Source organism: Daldinia decipiens, assembly GCF_022478715.1.
Source record: "Daldinia decipiens strain CBS 113046 unplaced genomic scaffold F4813scaffold_2, whole genome shotgun sequence".
NCBI lineage: Eukaryota > Fungi > Ascomycota > Sordariomycetes > Xylariales > Hypoxylaceae > Daldinia > Daldinia decipiens.
This window is the reverse complement of record NW_026054545.1, coordinates 820344-835819: the sequence shown is the minus strand read 5'-3', so window position 1 is coordinate 835819 and position 15476 is coordinate 820344. Positions and strand designations below refer to the sequence as shown.

The window sequence follows — 15476 nt, the reverse complement described above, 5'->3', positions numbered from 1 at the left end:
AGGTAATTATAGCAATAACAATATCTGAGTTTAGTAAATGAGCGAGCTAGTAGCAACATCGTATAACGTTTCTCTCGTGGTAAAATTTGAAGTAATTTAAACTTCAGTCAACTCATACCTACGTAAGCATCGATCAAGCTTTTTCTTTCTTTTTTTCATCGGATGAAATAGGGTTTGATATATATCAAAACATCGACGAAACGCTGGGTATTTTTATATAACTACCTATATATTTTGACTTGGCCTTTTGATATAGATATGTTAGAATTAGAATGTTCACAAATGTCGGCGTTGTATATGGTTACAACTTCAAGTTTATCGAGTAACAATCCTTTGTGATATAGGTGCCTACCTAACTTATTTAAGTAATGATTTATACTGAATTCTATCCGTAGGTACTCAGTAAGAAACCATGTCTTTCTTTCTTTATATACTTGTGTTAACTACCCATCGCAATAAAGAATAATGTAAAGATTATCTTTAAATGTGCAAGCAGAGATGGGCATAGGCCCCATAAGTCTTACTATTATTATCTCTTAAGGGTTGACATATATAAATGTCTAATAAGAAATCAAATAAACTGCTACAGTGCCTAAAGAAGGCTTCCATGTTCAGATACGTTTAACAAGCTATAGAAATTATATCCCGGTTGAATAATTATAATATCTAATTCTTGAAATAGGTCCTTTGGATTATGTCAATGCCGGTCATACTTCATGGCGATTATGTTGAGCCTGTTAGAATATAAGGTTATTAATAACCTAGCGAGTACCTGTCAAGCTATTAAAGTTCCCATCTAACATATACATATGTAACAAGTCGAACACGTAAAGCGATTTTAACTATACTTTTCTAATACTAGGTTAAACTTTATAGCCGACCAATCAATATTGAGACTTTAATTCAAAGCGGTAATATATAATAAAACTGCAAGTTCCTGTTATTGTAGCGGGAGGTAATCCGTAAGGTACGATATCTAGTTATCGATAATACAGGGTTTATCTAATCTAGGATTTACATGTCAATCCCCCACTATGCGTCCAATTCTATCGACATCTATGAGGAGCCATCAACGCTCTGAGCAAGCTTCATACATACCTAGGTACGTACCTAGGTACCTAATACCCCTTCTCCATATTATTATATATATCCGAGTTATAATTGTCAACTAGAATAAGCGCAACGCTCCTATATGATAAATACGGAAACATCGGATTTTCTTAATAGTTATACAAAGACAAGAAATAGACACTCAATGACAAACCCCCGCCGTTAATCTTAAATACACCATCATCCCGCGTCCAAGACAACTGCTTTCTGCAAACGCCAATCAGCGCAACATTATCCAATCAATCGCAATACGGCCAAGATCCTTTAAACCTACCCCAGAGACCGACGCCATGGCAGCCGACGATCGCCCGCGGATCCTATACGCAGATTCGGGTCCGGAGCCTCCGTATCCGCTGCGCATGGAAGGCACCGTCATATCCGGCTTCGGCCGCGGGTCCAAAGAACTCGGCATCCCAACAGCCAACCTCCCCGTCGACTCAGTCGCTGCGCCCTGGATCGCCAGCGCAAAGTCAGGAGTGTACTTCGGCTACGCCGCGCTGGCTCTACCGTCATCCCATCCCGACCGACAAGACACCAGCGACGCTCCAAACCAAACCCGCGAACCCCGCCATCGCTCCAACCCCCGCGCCGCCGCCGACGCGCCTCCGGCCTCTCACCCACCCCCTCCCACGACGACATCATCCGCCAACTCCACAGCCACCCCGACCGCGTCGCAGAAGCGCTGGCAGATCTACCCCATGGTAATGTCCATCGGCTACAACCCCTTCTACAAGAACTCGGTGCGCTCCGCCGAAGTGCACGTGCTGCGCGAATTCGGCGCCGACTTCTACGACGCGCCGATGCGCCTGCTGATCCTCGGCTTCGTGCGCGAGGAGCGCGACTACGCCTCCCTCGAAGCGCTCATCACCGATATCAACGTGGACTGCGAGGTAGCGCGCCAGAGCCTCGCGCGCCCCGCTTGGACCCCGCGCGAAGGCACCGCGGATGGCGTCACAGGCGAGTTTGACGGCTCTTGGCTTGTCAGGGAGTCGTAGGGATACTTATTTATCAACCTACGTATATACATATGATATATCCTATTTTCTTACTTACCTACATAGGCAATATGTCATAAGCATGTGACAGGGTAATGCGATCAGGAGGGGCAAAAGGGGGGGTAAGGGGGCGGATTACCCGAATTGTCCCGTTCCGAGGCATTCTCGTTGGAAATTCCCGGATATTCCTGGGTGCACGTGAGACATGTTCGATGCGGTTCTTCTATACAAGACCAGGTATTGGTCGGGTGGTTTATTGGGTGGGCGTTCAGTGCATACATAGAACAAGATGTGCTGAATTTTTGGTATCTTAGAAGAAGTCAATGAAATTCATGGTGGCTCGGTCGTAAAACCGATTTTGAAACCCATGCTCTATGCCGTATCTACCCTATGGTGAGCTCTGAGATAAGATGCATTATGACCAGCTCCCTTCGAAGGGAGAAAAGCTCCTAAATGCGAGCTCCATCCAAAACGCCACCCATGCTATATATATAGTAGTCCCGTGAACTAGAAATGAACAAATCAAGAACCATGCATGCCTCTATACGTGTGCTCCAACTGGCCTATCCCTATACCTATACAGCCAATTGGTCCTGATTGCGGTAGTAACACGGTAAGAACTACAATGGAGTTAGCAAGTCTACCAATCCGAGTAGATATAACAATGAGCTAACTTACATTCATGACAATCAACATTGGTATATCAAAAACATCACGCTTGATAGTCCAGCAGAACGTGCAGTCGATCTTACCATCCTTTTCGAGTTTCGAGATCCCGTGTTCTCCGTCGATCCGCGTGACCCTATTGCTCAGAATGCTACTATTGCGCCGATCCTTGTGAGAGGGTTCGTCACTGCTTAAAGGCTCGCTCATTTCCTTAGTTCGGTATTTGAGGAGTCGGCATTTTCTCGTGACATGGCCGCGACTATCGCCAAAGGCCAGCTGGGCGAAATCTTCGTAGAATTGAACCACACTATCATCGTCCATGAACTCTGCAATGAAGGCCGGTTGTATCTTGCCTTCCGAGGCCTTGCCCAAATCTGGCTGGGCTGTTCTTAGCCGCGGCGTAGTGTACTCGGACTTGCCCGTGCTACCGAGGCTACTCAACTCAGATCCTGACCGACCATTATTGATATTCACATTAGGTTCTTTTCCTAACAGTACGTTTTTGGTCCATCCGGTCAGAGCAATGAATTCTTTGTTTACAGCCGCCACTTCTCCAGTTCTTCGGCAGACAATGGTTGGCGCAGAGCAATGACCCATGAAGTCTTCGTATTCGAATAAAGTCCGCTGTAGACATTTTTCCATGAAAATAAGATCTTGTCGATTTAGATTCCTTGTGCATGCAATAAACGAAGGCCGGATACTAGCAAGAGACTTGGCGATGCGTAGAGTCTTATTAGCGGAAAACCTTCGCTGGACAAACGCGATTAAGTTATGAAACCCAGTAAGATATGGATAGGGCTCGGTGACAGTATCGTAGATCGCAGATGGATCGCGTTGTCGTTTGCCTAAAATAGACTGAGGCCCAGGCCCAAACCGGCCCGTGGAACTAGAAGGCTTTGGTTTTGGTCGTGTAGGTTGAGTGATTGGTTGAGAACTGGCAGGTGTATAGGTGCTCGCAGTTGGCGATTTATCGAATCCATAGCCTGTGGGTTGTGGGCTTGATGTATTGTCTGTGCTTGGACTCGCTAGACTATTTGGCGTCGGTCCAGCAGCCGCCACTGCATACGCATGAGGCAAGCCATGCTGCAGATTACCCGGATATGTGCCGCCGTTGCTTGGATCAACGTTCATGAAGCCGTCATTCATGCCATTCTCATATATATGATTATGATTATATTGATTGACTCCATTTCGATATACCGGCGTAGATCCGTAGTTAACATCTGTCCCGGGAGGATGGGCTATAGCATCTCTAGGAGGAGTCTCCGCGGCTCCAGAAGACATATGGCCAAGCATCCCAAATTCCAGCGCACCGTAATGATTCCCAAAATTCAGGCTTTCGAGGTCAAAGTTGAATATTGCAGGATTGCTGGGATCAAACAAGGCGGTTGAGAAATTATGGCCCATCTCGCTAGATACTTGAGGAACTTGCATAGAGCCTATTTGTGCTGCTCTCGATGTGTTCGGCGGCTGAAACCCAGGCGTCACCGGAGAATGCTGGCTGGCGAAAGACATATTGTCGGGAAGCGATGATAACTGGCCCTGGGTATTGCCATTAAATATAGAGTAGGTAGACGAATTGGAAGCTTCCGAATAATACGGCGACGTTTCGGAATTTCCGTTAGATAGATGTCTTCCATTTGTTGGCTTCGTATGGACCGCTGGGTTGTAAGTTGGTCCTAGAACCGGTCTTAAAGCCTCTGGAGGAGCATCGTGAAGATATTTGGCTTTCTTCCGGACTCCGTCTTGGCAGGCGTCCGCAAGACCGCGTTTTATGCACCTTTGGCATGGACGCTCATCTCCTACCGAAGTGTTAGTAAATCTACTCAGTCTAGCTTCATGGTGTCTAGACTCGATTCACGCTGAGACACATGGGCTGTAGCTCAACTGTGGGGTCGTTGAGACAGTTGGACTGCGATGCAGGCCCGGGGACATAGGCATAGGGCTGAGACTTACCACATGTGAGATGGGCTCTCTGGCAAGCATAACACGCACGTCTCGCCTTCTTTCTCCTGGGGCGGTGGGGGTCTTTAGAATCGTACTTCTTCTTGACCTCTCCTGAATGGTCGGCACTACCAGGCTCGGGCGACGTGTTTTGGTCGGTCATCTTAGCATCTTCGTCCTTGATAGGTTGTTCCATGTCGTCGTACTCGTTCTCATTATCGGACAAGGCATCTGAGACCTCTGTCCCATTTGCCTCAACGTCTTCCGGCATCCTGTCTTAGTTATATAGAATAGCTCCTTTTCAGCTTCCCACGCCGGATGAAAGGTATGGCAATGCAAGTCCCAGGATAAGTCTGGCACAACCACACTGATCCAGAACAACAAATAGCTGAATTTTGCGAATCTCCACAGGAGTATCACAGTCAGAGCCAGGGGGGCTCCCTCAGAATTTCAATATTCCCTATTTCAAGCACTAGTACAATCTTCCCACCGCCTCTTAACTTCAACTTCAGCACAGACCCTCGGCTTGGATCGTGGTCCAGTAGCAATCGACTTCGGTGGCGTATGCAAGCCAATGAAGTCGCCCGAGAAGATGTTTATCAAAGCTGGAGGTAATGACGAGCTAGAGATACTGCGTGAGACACTAGCTCAGGTATTATGGCGCTGTACGCTGCCGCGGTGCGACAGCCGTGTCTAGGGGCCAGTACCCCCCCAAGAAGGCTTGCACAAGCACGGCGCAACGACAGGCCGCTCGTATTCAGCGTAGTCAAGCAAGGCGGACGCCAATGGGCTAGTTCCCCGTTCCCCGTTACAAAGAGGCGTTCCTTGTGCAACGGGGACAAGGCTTGCTGGGGGCCCCGTCGAGCGGGTCTATCCGCTCTGTTCGTACAGATCGCGGGGGGAGGATGTTATTTCGTTTGAACAAGAATTAGAACGGGCCGGGCTGCGCGGGGGGACAGGTCTTTGCTCATGGAGTCACGCGGCGACGGATAAGGCACTGGGGCGTCTGGCTGGGGTGGTATGCGGGATGGTCGACGGTGATGCAGCTAGCCGCAACTTCTGAGCTTGTTCGCATTTGGTACTGGGGCGCACAAAGTTTTGTTTTGTCGTCGGCGATTCGGATATGAATAGAACACCTAAAGGGGGGGGGAGGGGGGGGATGAGGATGGGAAATATGAAGCGGTAGCTTGAAGGAGGTATGTAGGTATGTAGGTATGTATGTATATGTGTGTATATGCGTAAGATATGTATAGTATATATGCGTATGTATGTAGATGTATGTATTTACTTTGGATCGGCGACCTATGTAACTAATGTACCATACGCAGGCAAGAAGATAGGTAGGCTATTGCGTATGCGTTATTGATGCGCGGCTTTGCGAGGACGGTCGAGTATGGCGAGAGCTGCACAGGAGATTTGGTACGGATGCATCCAGCAACTCGACGATCGACGACGAACTGGGTGAACTGAGTGAACTGAACGGAAAGTTCTACCTAAGCGACCAGATCAAGCGAAAGCAGAGCGAGAATTAAAAAAGCCGAAACGCAATATCGTAATAATACAATATTGACGAAGAGATGTCAGTAGTCGGGATTTTTCATATTCAAAAAGTTGTAGCGCCAATCAATTGGTATCAAACGGCGGTGGCGCAAAGGTTGAAGAAGATGGAAGAGTGAGGTTAGTAAGAAGTCGATGTCGACACCAATGACCCAATGACACGGGCCTTGAAGCTTGGTGAGCCAGCAGACCTGAAAAAAAAATATATATAATAATAAAAAGAATTGACGATATCGGTCGGTAGAGTGGTAAGCCGAGAAAAAAAGGAAAGAGGGGCACTTCATTGGCTACTGCTTTTCCGCATTCTCAAATTGTAGTCCCTCTGGTCTTTCAACCGAATTGCGGGGTTCATAAAATCATCTGAACTTTAATTCATTTTCATTTTGTCGATTTTGTTATTGAATTTATTTCTTCCCCTCTTCGAGCACACCCTTTTTAATTCTTTGTTTTTCTCTTTATCGCACGTAAGCCGAGTCGATTGTAGATGGAGAAGAAGCCGGTCTGCCGGTATGGTAAGTGGATTTTCCCATAAGAGTCCCATAAGAGAACAAGAAGAGCATTTATCACAAAGGAACGAAAAAGCGAAAAAGCCAAGCAACGCTAGACCTAAAACTGCAAGTCCTAATGCAGTTAGACAGCCCCACAAGGCCTAATGGACCAGTCAGGCACGGACCAACCAGCGCCAAGAGTTCTGCCAAGGATACGATTCGAACCACGCTACAAACTTGGATTACTAACTATAAAAAACGTGAGAACCTTGCACGACATCCTTTTTAGGTGTCCTCTCACCCCCCCAAAGCCCGACAGGGCTCTTACCGTTGATGCAGCGCTTCCCCAGACAAGCCAAAGAGCATCTTGGCAGACCATGGTCTATCTAAGCATACCACCTTACTTATTTACATGTTTCTATGTAACAAGCAAAGTGTGAATGAATTGTTATCGCACCTTACATATACATACATGTATTTGATGCATCTAAGATTGAACACCTTAAAGGGATAGGGGCACTTAGAGAGGTACATACCTCATATGTGGTATAGATGTACACCGTATGTGTTGTTGTAACTACCTACATGTATTCAATTGTACTTGCCTGTACGTCAGGTACGTCAGGTACGTCAGGTACATATACGAATTACATACCTAACCTAGGTAGGTGCTAATATCAATTTGATGCCAGTAAGCACGAAGAGGCTTCAAATTACTTCATTCTACATCCTACATCCTCCATTCTCCATTCTCTATTTTCCAACACAAGTTGCGAGTCATCCAACCCCATCTACCCCTTTCTCCATCCCGCTATTTCATCACGGTCGATACTCCCGTGCGCTCATTTCTTCCTGTTCTAGCAGGTGAGCACGTCGGCGTCTGTCTTCTATTTCTTCGTACAGACACGTATACTATCTTTGATATAAATCTACACGGGGCCACTATGAATGGACCATCGGTACGTACGTATATCCAATAACAACGATAACAGCTCCAAATTGGCCCCCCTTTCGTAAGAAAGAATGGCGCTCTATACATGCATAGCGGTGGCTGAATATAAGCAACGCAAGCGAGCAAGCTTTTGTCGAATCATGGCCTACTTCTCCGTTGTGCCGAGCCTGACTGGGAAGGAAGACGCAGAATGCAATGCCGAATAATTGACCCAGCCATGGTTATCATGGGTCAATCCATATGCACATGCAGTCAAAATTTGATAGGGACCAATCAGATTTCAACGGGACCAGTCGAAGCTTTCTCTTGGACGCGTCACTTGGGACGTGGAATCGGTGGATGAATTGTTACATACAGAGATTCCTTCATTCTTTGCAGATGCTCCAACATTGTTGCTACGCTCGCTGCCCGCTAAATCGTAGTGAAATAGGAAGGTCGCCGTGATGATCTAGACGTCCTGTCGCCTGCTGAATCGTCCTTATCCTATCGCCAACCTTCCCGAATTCTCCGGGGTACCTGAAGATCTTCACTGCAAGAGACCTTCATCTTTCGTTATACCGCCACCCAGAGGGCAATATGTAGTGATCACCATCAGTGTGACCAAGAACAGTCCACATCCGACTTCTAGATCATCCCTTCGCGACTATTTCAACAAGCGGTTGCATGCAACATGTATTAATATCGCTTTACCCGTCATTATCATGATACAATAGCATCCAACATGACCAAGATAGGTTGCCCACATATACGGAAACCCTATACAGCTTTACAGCTTCGATATAGTCTTGTCCATCTCAGATCGCTTACCCAACTCTATGTAGTCTACGGCACCAACCGTCCGCTGCTGCAATGTCGTGCATTGCATGAATAGCGCGCTGTTGTCATTGCGGAATGCAACCTCATTGAAGGCTTGTTATTTCCTTTATACCCGTCGTGGATAGTAGATGCGATCTATCCACTAGTATAGTCGCATCTTTTTTTAACGCCGGCACTGCTTCCATCGTAGGATATCATAGGGCATATCAGCCCTGCTCTTGGCAAGATGGACTGGGGCGACACAGCATGTCAATCCTCTGGAGGATCATGCAATAGCACCGATCAGATATACTTGAACTCCAAAAGCACGGCATTTGAGTAGCCCAAAAGCGATGTTTACAGGCCGACCAGTTTATAATTCAAGTCACGTGTTCCACCTGCATACGACCTTCGCGCGTTGCAATATAATCTCGGCTACACGACCTAGGGAAGACAGGAAACCATGGAAGAGGTAATGTAGGGACAGATTACTACCTAAGTGGCTAGTGTGCCTCTCGAAAAATTGCGGCAAGTGGCTAGAAAGCTCATCAAGAATAACAATTCCCTAGGAAAGCAGCTGAACGGCTACAAGCTTCGTGTAACTTGGGAAGCGCTCTTCCAGATGCAGCCTGGCTCGAGACAGTATCAACGGTCCTAGACATGAACAACTCATGAAGACATGGGCGTTCATTGCGTCTTGATATTACAGTCATTCGTCGTGGTATCACACATGATGTCACGGTTCGAAGCATGCTGCACATGAGAATTGCGTTACCTATAATGAGGTGTTCTACAGTTCATCCCAACAAGTCACACAGAACTTTAACTTGGAAAAGTTGCTTCGGACATGCAAGATCACGATGGTCCGCAGGAATCTGACAAAGCGATTACAAAAATATTCGAGGGGGACTCTCGACTACGTACCCTGTCTTTGTATCACGGCAGTATCATCTAAGTTTCCATCACGGACTCGCACCAGTAGTCTTCAACACCACGAGTTACGTTAGGCTGCAAAGCTTAGGCCCTACATATTCTTAGCAGTCTATAGACAGTGTCAATAACTAGTCTCTAGGTCAAACATGACCGCCCAATTGTTTGTTATGAGCAACGTGCTAGATAACGTTCCATCATGACGGACGAGAGCCCCCCAAAAGAGGAAACTACCTGGCCTAGTCATGGTATCAGACATTCGGACTTCCGGACAGACGATGTTAAGTCACTTCTGAACTATTTCAAGTTGGTCTATTCGATGTGCCTATGCAAATCCACTCTCATTAACTTTACGATTATAGTTATTGGTATAGATTAGGTACCCAACATACTCGAGGGCCAGCTAGGTAATACTAAGGGACTAAGTTAGGAGATAGACGCTATATTTTCCACCTGCAAGTATGAGAGCGGCTAAAAGCAGACAACCCGTCAATTTGGTAAGGTGCCATATCTTGCGTGGAAGACACGCTCATTAGCTCTCCTCGTACGTCGGTTGTGGACATATATTGAAAACTTGATACGAGGTTACAAGGCCGCCGCTAAGGTCTCTGACAGTTAAACAATACATCTATCGCCAAGTGGTCGAAACAACAAGCAAGTCTACAAAGCCACCAATAAGCTCACGCGTAGTTGGGCCCGATGGACTGGGAAGAATAGATGAGGAGAAGTATGTCCTACAGCTCGTACGCTCGGGTCAAAACATCATTATGTGGCGCTGCATATCGCAGACGAGAGGAGCCAATAACCTACCCTAAAAGAATTTTTGACATCATTCGATATGAAGTGGCGCTCGATAGCATCTAAGTCTAGAGCAACAAGAGATAAGAAGGATTGTGAATCGCCACGAAGAGCTGGGGAATTGGCGTATTCGGAAGGCTAGGTGCTACTTCCGACCGCGACGGCTATGAAATGATGCCTTTGCAGCATCAATCGACGTGTCTCTCGGCACTCGTACTAGGATTCAGCTGTGGAATCATCTTTACGGCCGCAGGTGCAGGAGGCACTAGTGCAGGTCCTGTTTTGCATCCTAGCTACCTACACATGTCGTCTCCTCTCAACTACCGACTCGTAATCACCATTCTTATAGATCAAGCTTAGAAATAACCACCGGAGCAGGTCATATTTACACATCGAAAGTGATACCCTAACGCGGTTACAAGTACGAACTTAGGTTTCGAATGGCGCGATTTCTGGTTTCTCCCGAGATCTACCTAGCTATGTCTGCTCCCCCTTCGCTACACACCTACGTTCCTGGACTTCACAATAAGCTTGTCTAAGTATGGAAGTAACTTGCGAACCGCAACTAGCCGTGTACTTGGCACATATTCAAACGGCTATAGGACGGCAGGAATCCTTTGGTTTTGTCAGACAGTGACAAATGGAACAGAATAGACAGTCTGCGAGCCAGGCTATTGATGTTTCCTCTTGCTATCTTTTCAATATCACACAAGGCTACCACAGTCAGATTTAGGTCTTAGGTTAAGTCTAGGACATCATAACGTACGGGTCGGCCCTTTATTGGATTCAGCTAAGGTATCTATTTTAGGCAGCCAAATGAAGCTGTGATAAATATGACGATGGGTGGTCGTTTGCAGGACCTTCAGCATTCAGCTAGCCGGCTATCCTGCGTAATCACGCTTGTTTCGCACTTCATTTCCATCTCTTGAGTATCATACGAGTCGCTTATTCAGTATACGCGGCAATATAATCCAATCCCCGGCTTCCAGCCGCATAATACCGTATTCGGGCTCGTTCGTAGCCAGTTAGTACGATTCAAACACCGGCATCAGACGTGGGCATAACAAGCCACTTCTCGGTTCTCTCCTGATCTGCTACGCCCGCATTGGTCGATCTAGATTTCCTGTCAACCGGCGAACCTGTCAACATAAGTACAATCAATGCAGTATCAGCCGCAATGCAACTCCGTGGCTGGGGGCAAGAGGGGACGCAAAACGCGGCAAGCAAAGCCAAAGCTTCAACGTGCGTTCCGTCAGCCTCCTTTTCGGCGGCCCCCACCCTACATCATCGGTCTCGGTGTATAACGGTTTGCCTCCCTAGAGGCCGAGTCCACACGCTCCCGGTAGCCACACCGAGATCATCGCCATGCATGCTACCTTATCTTTTGTTTGGCATTTACTTTCCAACCGCAGAGCCTCATAATCCTACCCTTCTGGCACACACACACCTCCTATGCCATGCAAGGCAGGTCCCGCAGATAGCGCCTGATACAATAATTCGGAAAGGAGAACCGCACCGTATGCTGGGTGCCAATACATATCGGCCGAAAACAGTGCGCATACTAAATTGTCATTATTACCTCTTACAATCATCAAATTTCTCCGTAGAGTATATACACAGCTCATCACATAGACCTCGACCATATTTCGCCCGTCTCATAACACCCATCCCCCCCTTTCCTCTTCCCTGCTTCATGTACCATATCCAATATATATGTCAATAAAACTAGCCCGCCTGCCAATGCGTATATGCAAAACGCTCATCGTTACAACTAATCTTATGCGCACAAGATAATGTTTGCGCTCCGGCTTCTCTAGGGACCGAAAGAAACGCCACCGGATGCGGGATACCAGCGGCTAATCCTTCCTTCTCGGCTTCTGTGCGCCACTCTCTCTCCCTCCCTTTAGCCCGTTTGTGAAACCCAGCCTGACAGCATAGCTGACTTTAGCTTGCTTACTTTCTTGTTTACCTGCCTTCGATCTTAGTACGCACCGTGCTTGGATCTCCTCTGCATCACTAGGAGGCACTGGTAAGCTGTTGTGATTGGCGAGCCGTCTGTCTATAGATTAGGTACTCGGCCTTAGCTTAATTTGCCATTCCACAATAATGAGTAAAGATGCATGGAGATTAGGCAGAGACGGTTGAGATGCCGAGCCTTAAAACACACACCGGTCCAGACGCCCCAGACGCCAACCCCCACGCAAAGCAAACAGCAAATAAATAGATAAAAAAAAAAAACCCGGAGCAGAATAAATAACACAACCTAAATTTGACGGCGATCGGCAATCAAAAACTCTCGCTTAGATCTGAGAAGTCGGGCACGTCTGCATCGCAGTTGAAGTCCTTATCATACGCCTTGCCAGGCAGGATACCGGCAGCAAGGCCCTTCTTGTAACTCCACTGAGGCGCACTCTCCGTGTCCCAAGTCCAGTACCACCAGCCGTAGCCTTTCTCAAAGCTGGTCATCTGGGCTTCGGCAAACATCTTGAGGAATTTCTTGTACGAAGCCGAGTAGGAACCCGGGTCGGCGTTGGCACCATCGCACGTACAAGAGGCGTCTTCAGTTGGGCACCTCGGCGTTAGGGCCTCGGTCGACGCGTTGCCCGAGTCGTACGTGCCCGTCCATCGGTTTCCCCAGCCCACGTTGGTCAGGTACTTGGCACAGTCAGTGTCGGCCTGCGACCACTCAGCGAACATGGTGGGGCCGAAGCCGGTGGATGTGTCCATGCTCTGCTGCGTCTGCTGCGTCCACCCGTCGCAGGCGTACTGCACCTTCTTCTGATGCGAGTAGACGATCTGGTCGTTGTTGAAGATGACATACTGGTGCACGTCAAGCACTAGCCCGTTCATACCTGTTAGCTTGCCCTGCCAGTTGCCTAGTCCCATGAAGCCATCTCCGAACACAACGTTGGCTTGTATGCCGTTCTTGCGTACGAGGTTGTAAGCCTCTGATGTCCAGGAGATGACGGCGTCTGCAGAAAGGGACACCATGCGCGGCTCGTTCGCTAGGCCGTAAAACGTGATGATGTTCTTGTAGCGGTCCTGCGCGAAGAACTTGGTCAGACGATCGTGTACGTCGAGCGATCGCTGTGAATTTAGGTTGCCGTCGGTGCCGTTGAGCCAATTGACTACACCTTGCCTTCCACTGTGGTTCCAGCCATTCTGGCTGCCAGGCAAAGCATGAAGGTCTAAGTTCACTCGTAGCCCGTACTTACGCGCCCACTCGATGGCGCGCAGGAGATAACGCCACGAGGTGCGGAAAACATATGGGTCATCGTCGTACGTCTGCACGGCCCAGTAGCTGTAGGGGATTCTGACGTGATCTAAACCTGCCGCCTGTATTTCCTGGAAGGTCTGTTCCGTCACAAATGTGGCGTAGTGCTTTTCAAGAGTCGAAGCTGCTGTTTTGGGACCGAGATGCTTGCAGAGGGTCCATTCGTCGATGATGCCCAATCTGCTGTCATAGTTGAATAGCGAAGGCGTAATGAAAGGCTCAATCGAGAGCCAGCCACCTAGATTGACACCGCGTGCTGGTGTTTTCGCGTAGTCGCCCCAGGACTTCTCAATAGCCGGGACCTTGTCGTTGGCAGACTTGGAGTCGTCCCAATCCATAAAAAGTCCCATAACCGGCAGGTCACCCACCGTTTCGTTGGTATAGGTTACATTAAGGTCTGTCGTCTCGTACCATGTAAAAGGGTCCAGATACGTTCCCCGGGCGGCTGGGGGGACGCTGTTTGGTGAGATATCGTTGAGACTGGACTTGTGCGAGCCAGAGTCGTCGGCCTGGTTCTTCTTGCTCACGACGACTGCTACCACTATGATAATGATGAGTATAACAAGCGCAACGCCTGCTATGATCCCTATTGGAAATGTTAATAACGTGCCTTGTCGACACTGGGCCTTTTAAACCTACATCGTTTCTTCTTTCTGACGGTTCCTGGTATGTTCCATTGCATGCCCGCTTTCTCCTTTGCGATGCTGTCGTAGCTGTCATAGCTGCTATGTTTACTCGCGGCGCCGCCCCTCATTCGCGAGGTTGCCCTCCCCTCCTCTACGATAGCTCCGCTGACTACTCTTCGGTCCTTTTTGCGATGTCTTCGCTCCTTGTCTCTTGGTATAACTTCTTCGTCCTCGGTCTCTATGTCGCGATGCCGTCGCCGATGCCGTCGATCCTCTATACCCTGAGATTCGTATCCTCTTTCGCGAACTCTTTCCCCGTCTCGGTATTCTCTTGTCCGCCGTCGTTCCCTTCTAGGTGACTCATACTCTCCTTCGGAATGCGCATGGTCGCCCCTCGAGCGCCGCGCTCTCCTGGGTGACTCGTATTCAACGTCGACAGCCTTATACTCTTCTCTTCGGGGCCGATCTCTTTTCGGTTTACGCTCCCGTTCCTTTGGCGGTTCCCCCGCAGGCTCGACCGAGTTATACTCATTCAATTGAGCAAGTGCGCCCATAGAAAGCCTTCGAGCCGTACCCCGTGATGTCTCCTCCGGACCCGATGTAGGCCTCTTTGAGCCATGTTCTCTGGACCTCCGTTTTTTATGTCGTTTATGATGCGCATCGAGATCCCTACGCCGGTGGCCGTCCGATTCCACCTCGTCATGCGCCATGGGTATAAAGAATGAGAAACTTAAGACTACAATATAGATATGGGATACATTCACAGGCACGCAAGGAGTGTCTCAATTTTTAGAGTAGGTAGATAGGTATACAGGTCCTTTGGGGAAAGTATCTGCAATATTAATTTATGAATTGCGTCAAGTTCCTTGGAATAAACCGTTTGAGCTTGCGTGGCCTAGAGGTTCGTGTAATTCAACGGCGAATCTGTAGTTGACCGGGCAACTATCTCTTCCAAGTTATAATCCTTGCAAAGGTTGGACGATATGTACCTATGTACATATGAGAGATGTTGTCTCCAATTGCATTGCGGATTGCGGATTGCGGATTGCGGATAGGCCAAGACTTTTCGACACCCAGCAGACTGGGCCATGACGGTACGTAAGAGGTACGCAGGTACAAAACAGACTGGCAGACTGGAGCTAGTACATACATATGTACATATTGTACAACTAGCGGGGCTTCTGGGGTTTTAGTTCAATTCGAGATTCCCTAAACCGAATGCCGCAACTAAGCGACGTCGGTTCTCAACTTCTCCATGCTTATGACGGCCTCGGTTGACTTGACCGGTTTCTCATAATTCCGCTTCTGCTTCCCAGAACGATTTCGATCCATAGCCAGACA

The 15476-nt window shown here is 48.2% G+C and overlaps 3 protein-coding genes across 3 annotated transcripts; 1 reads left to right on the top strand and 2 right to left on the bottom strand.

Moving 5' to 3' along the window:
- The first annotated feature begins 847 nt into the window (after nt 1-847).
- On the top strand, nt 848-2463 carry F4813DRAFT_343890 (riboflavin kinase). Its single transcript, XM_049241584.1, has one exon. It carries the CDS (start codon nt 1401-1403, stop codon nt 2103-2105), a length of 705 nt encoding a protein of 234 aa, XP_049104181.1. The 5' UTR covers nt 848-1400; the 3' UTR covers nt 2106-2463.
- On the bottom strand, nt 2434-5179 carry F4813DRAFT_102711 (uncharacterized protein). Its single transcript, XM_049238403.1, has 3 exons — nt 4728-5179; nt 2784-4573; nt 2434-2725 (listed from the first exon to the last, which is right to left on the bottom strand). Exons 1-3 carry the CDS (start codon nt 4984-4986, stop codon nt 2681-2683), a joined length of 2094 nt encoding a protein of 697 aa, XP_049104180.1. The 5' UTR covers nt 4987-5179; the 3' UTR covers nt 2434-2680.
- A 7060-nt stretch (nt 5180-12239) lies between these two features.
- F4813DRAFT_102595 (glycoside hydrolase family 5 protein) lies at nt 12240-14961 on the bottom strand. Its single transcript, XM_049238402.1, has 2 exons — nt 14149-14961; nt 12240-14095 (listed from the first exon to the last, which is right to left on the bottom strand). Exons 1-2 carry the CDS (start codon nt 14843-14845, stop codon nt 12522-12524), a joined length of 2271 nt encoding a protein of 756 aa, XP_049104179.1. The 5' UTR covers nt 14846-14961; the 3' UTR covers nt 12240-12521.
- Between the last annotated feature and the right edge of the window lie 515 nt (nt 14962-15476).

Coding starts and splice junctions, on each gene's coding strand:
- F4813DRAFT_343890 (XM_049241584.1), top strand. CDS start 1,401: ATGGCAGCCGACGATCGCCCGCGGATCCTATACGCAGATTCGGGTCCG.
- F4813DRAFT_102711 (XM_049238403.1), bottom strand. CDS start 4,986: ATGCCGGAAGACGTTGAGGCAAATGGGACAGAGGTCTCAGATGCCTTG. Junction 4,574..4,727: donor GAGAGCCCATCTCACATGTG/GTAAGTCTCAGC, acceptor ACACTTCGGTAG/GAGATGAGCGTCCATGCCAA. Junction 2,726..2,783: donor CAATGTTGATTGTCATGAAT/GTAAGTTAGCTC, acceptor ACTCCATTGTAG/TTCTTACCGTGTTACTACCG.
- F4813DRAFT_102595 (XM_049238402.1), bottom strand. CDS start 14,845: ATGGCGCATGACGAGGTGGAATCGGACGGCCACCGGCGTAGGGATCTC. Junction 14,096..14,148: donor CGTCAGAAAGAAGAAACGAT/GTAGGTTTAAAA, acceptor CATTTCCAATAG/GGATCATAGCAGGCGTTGCG.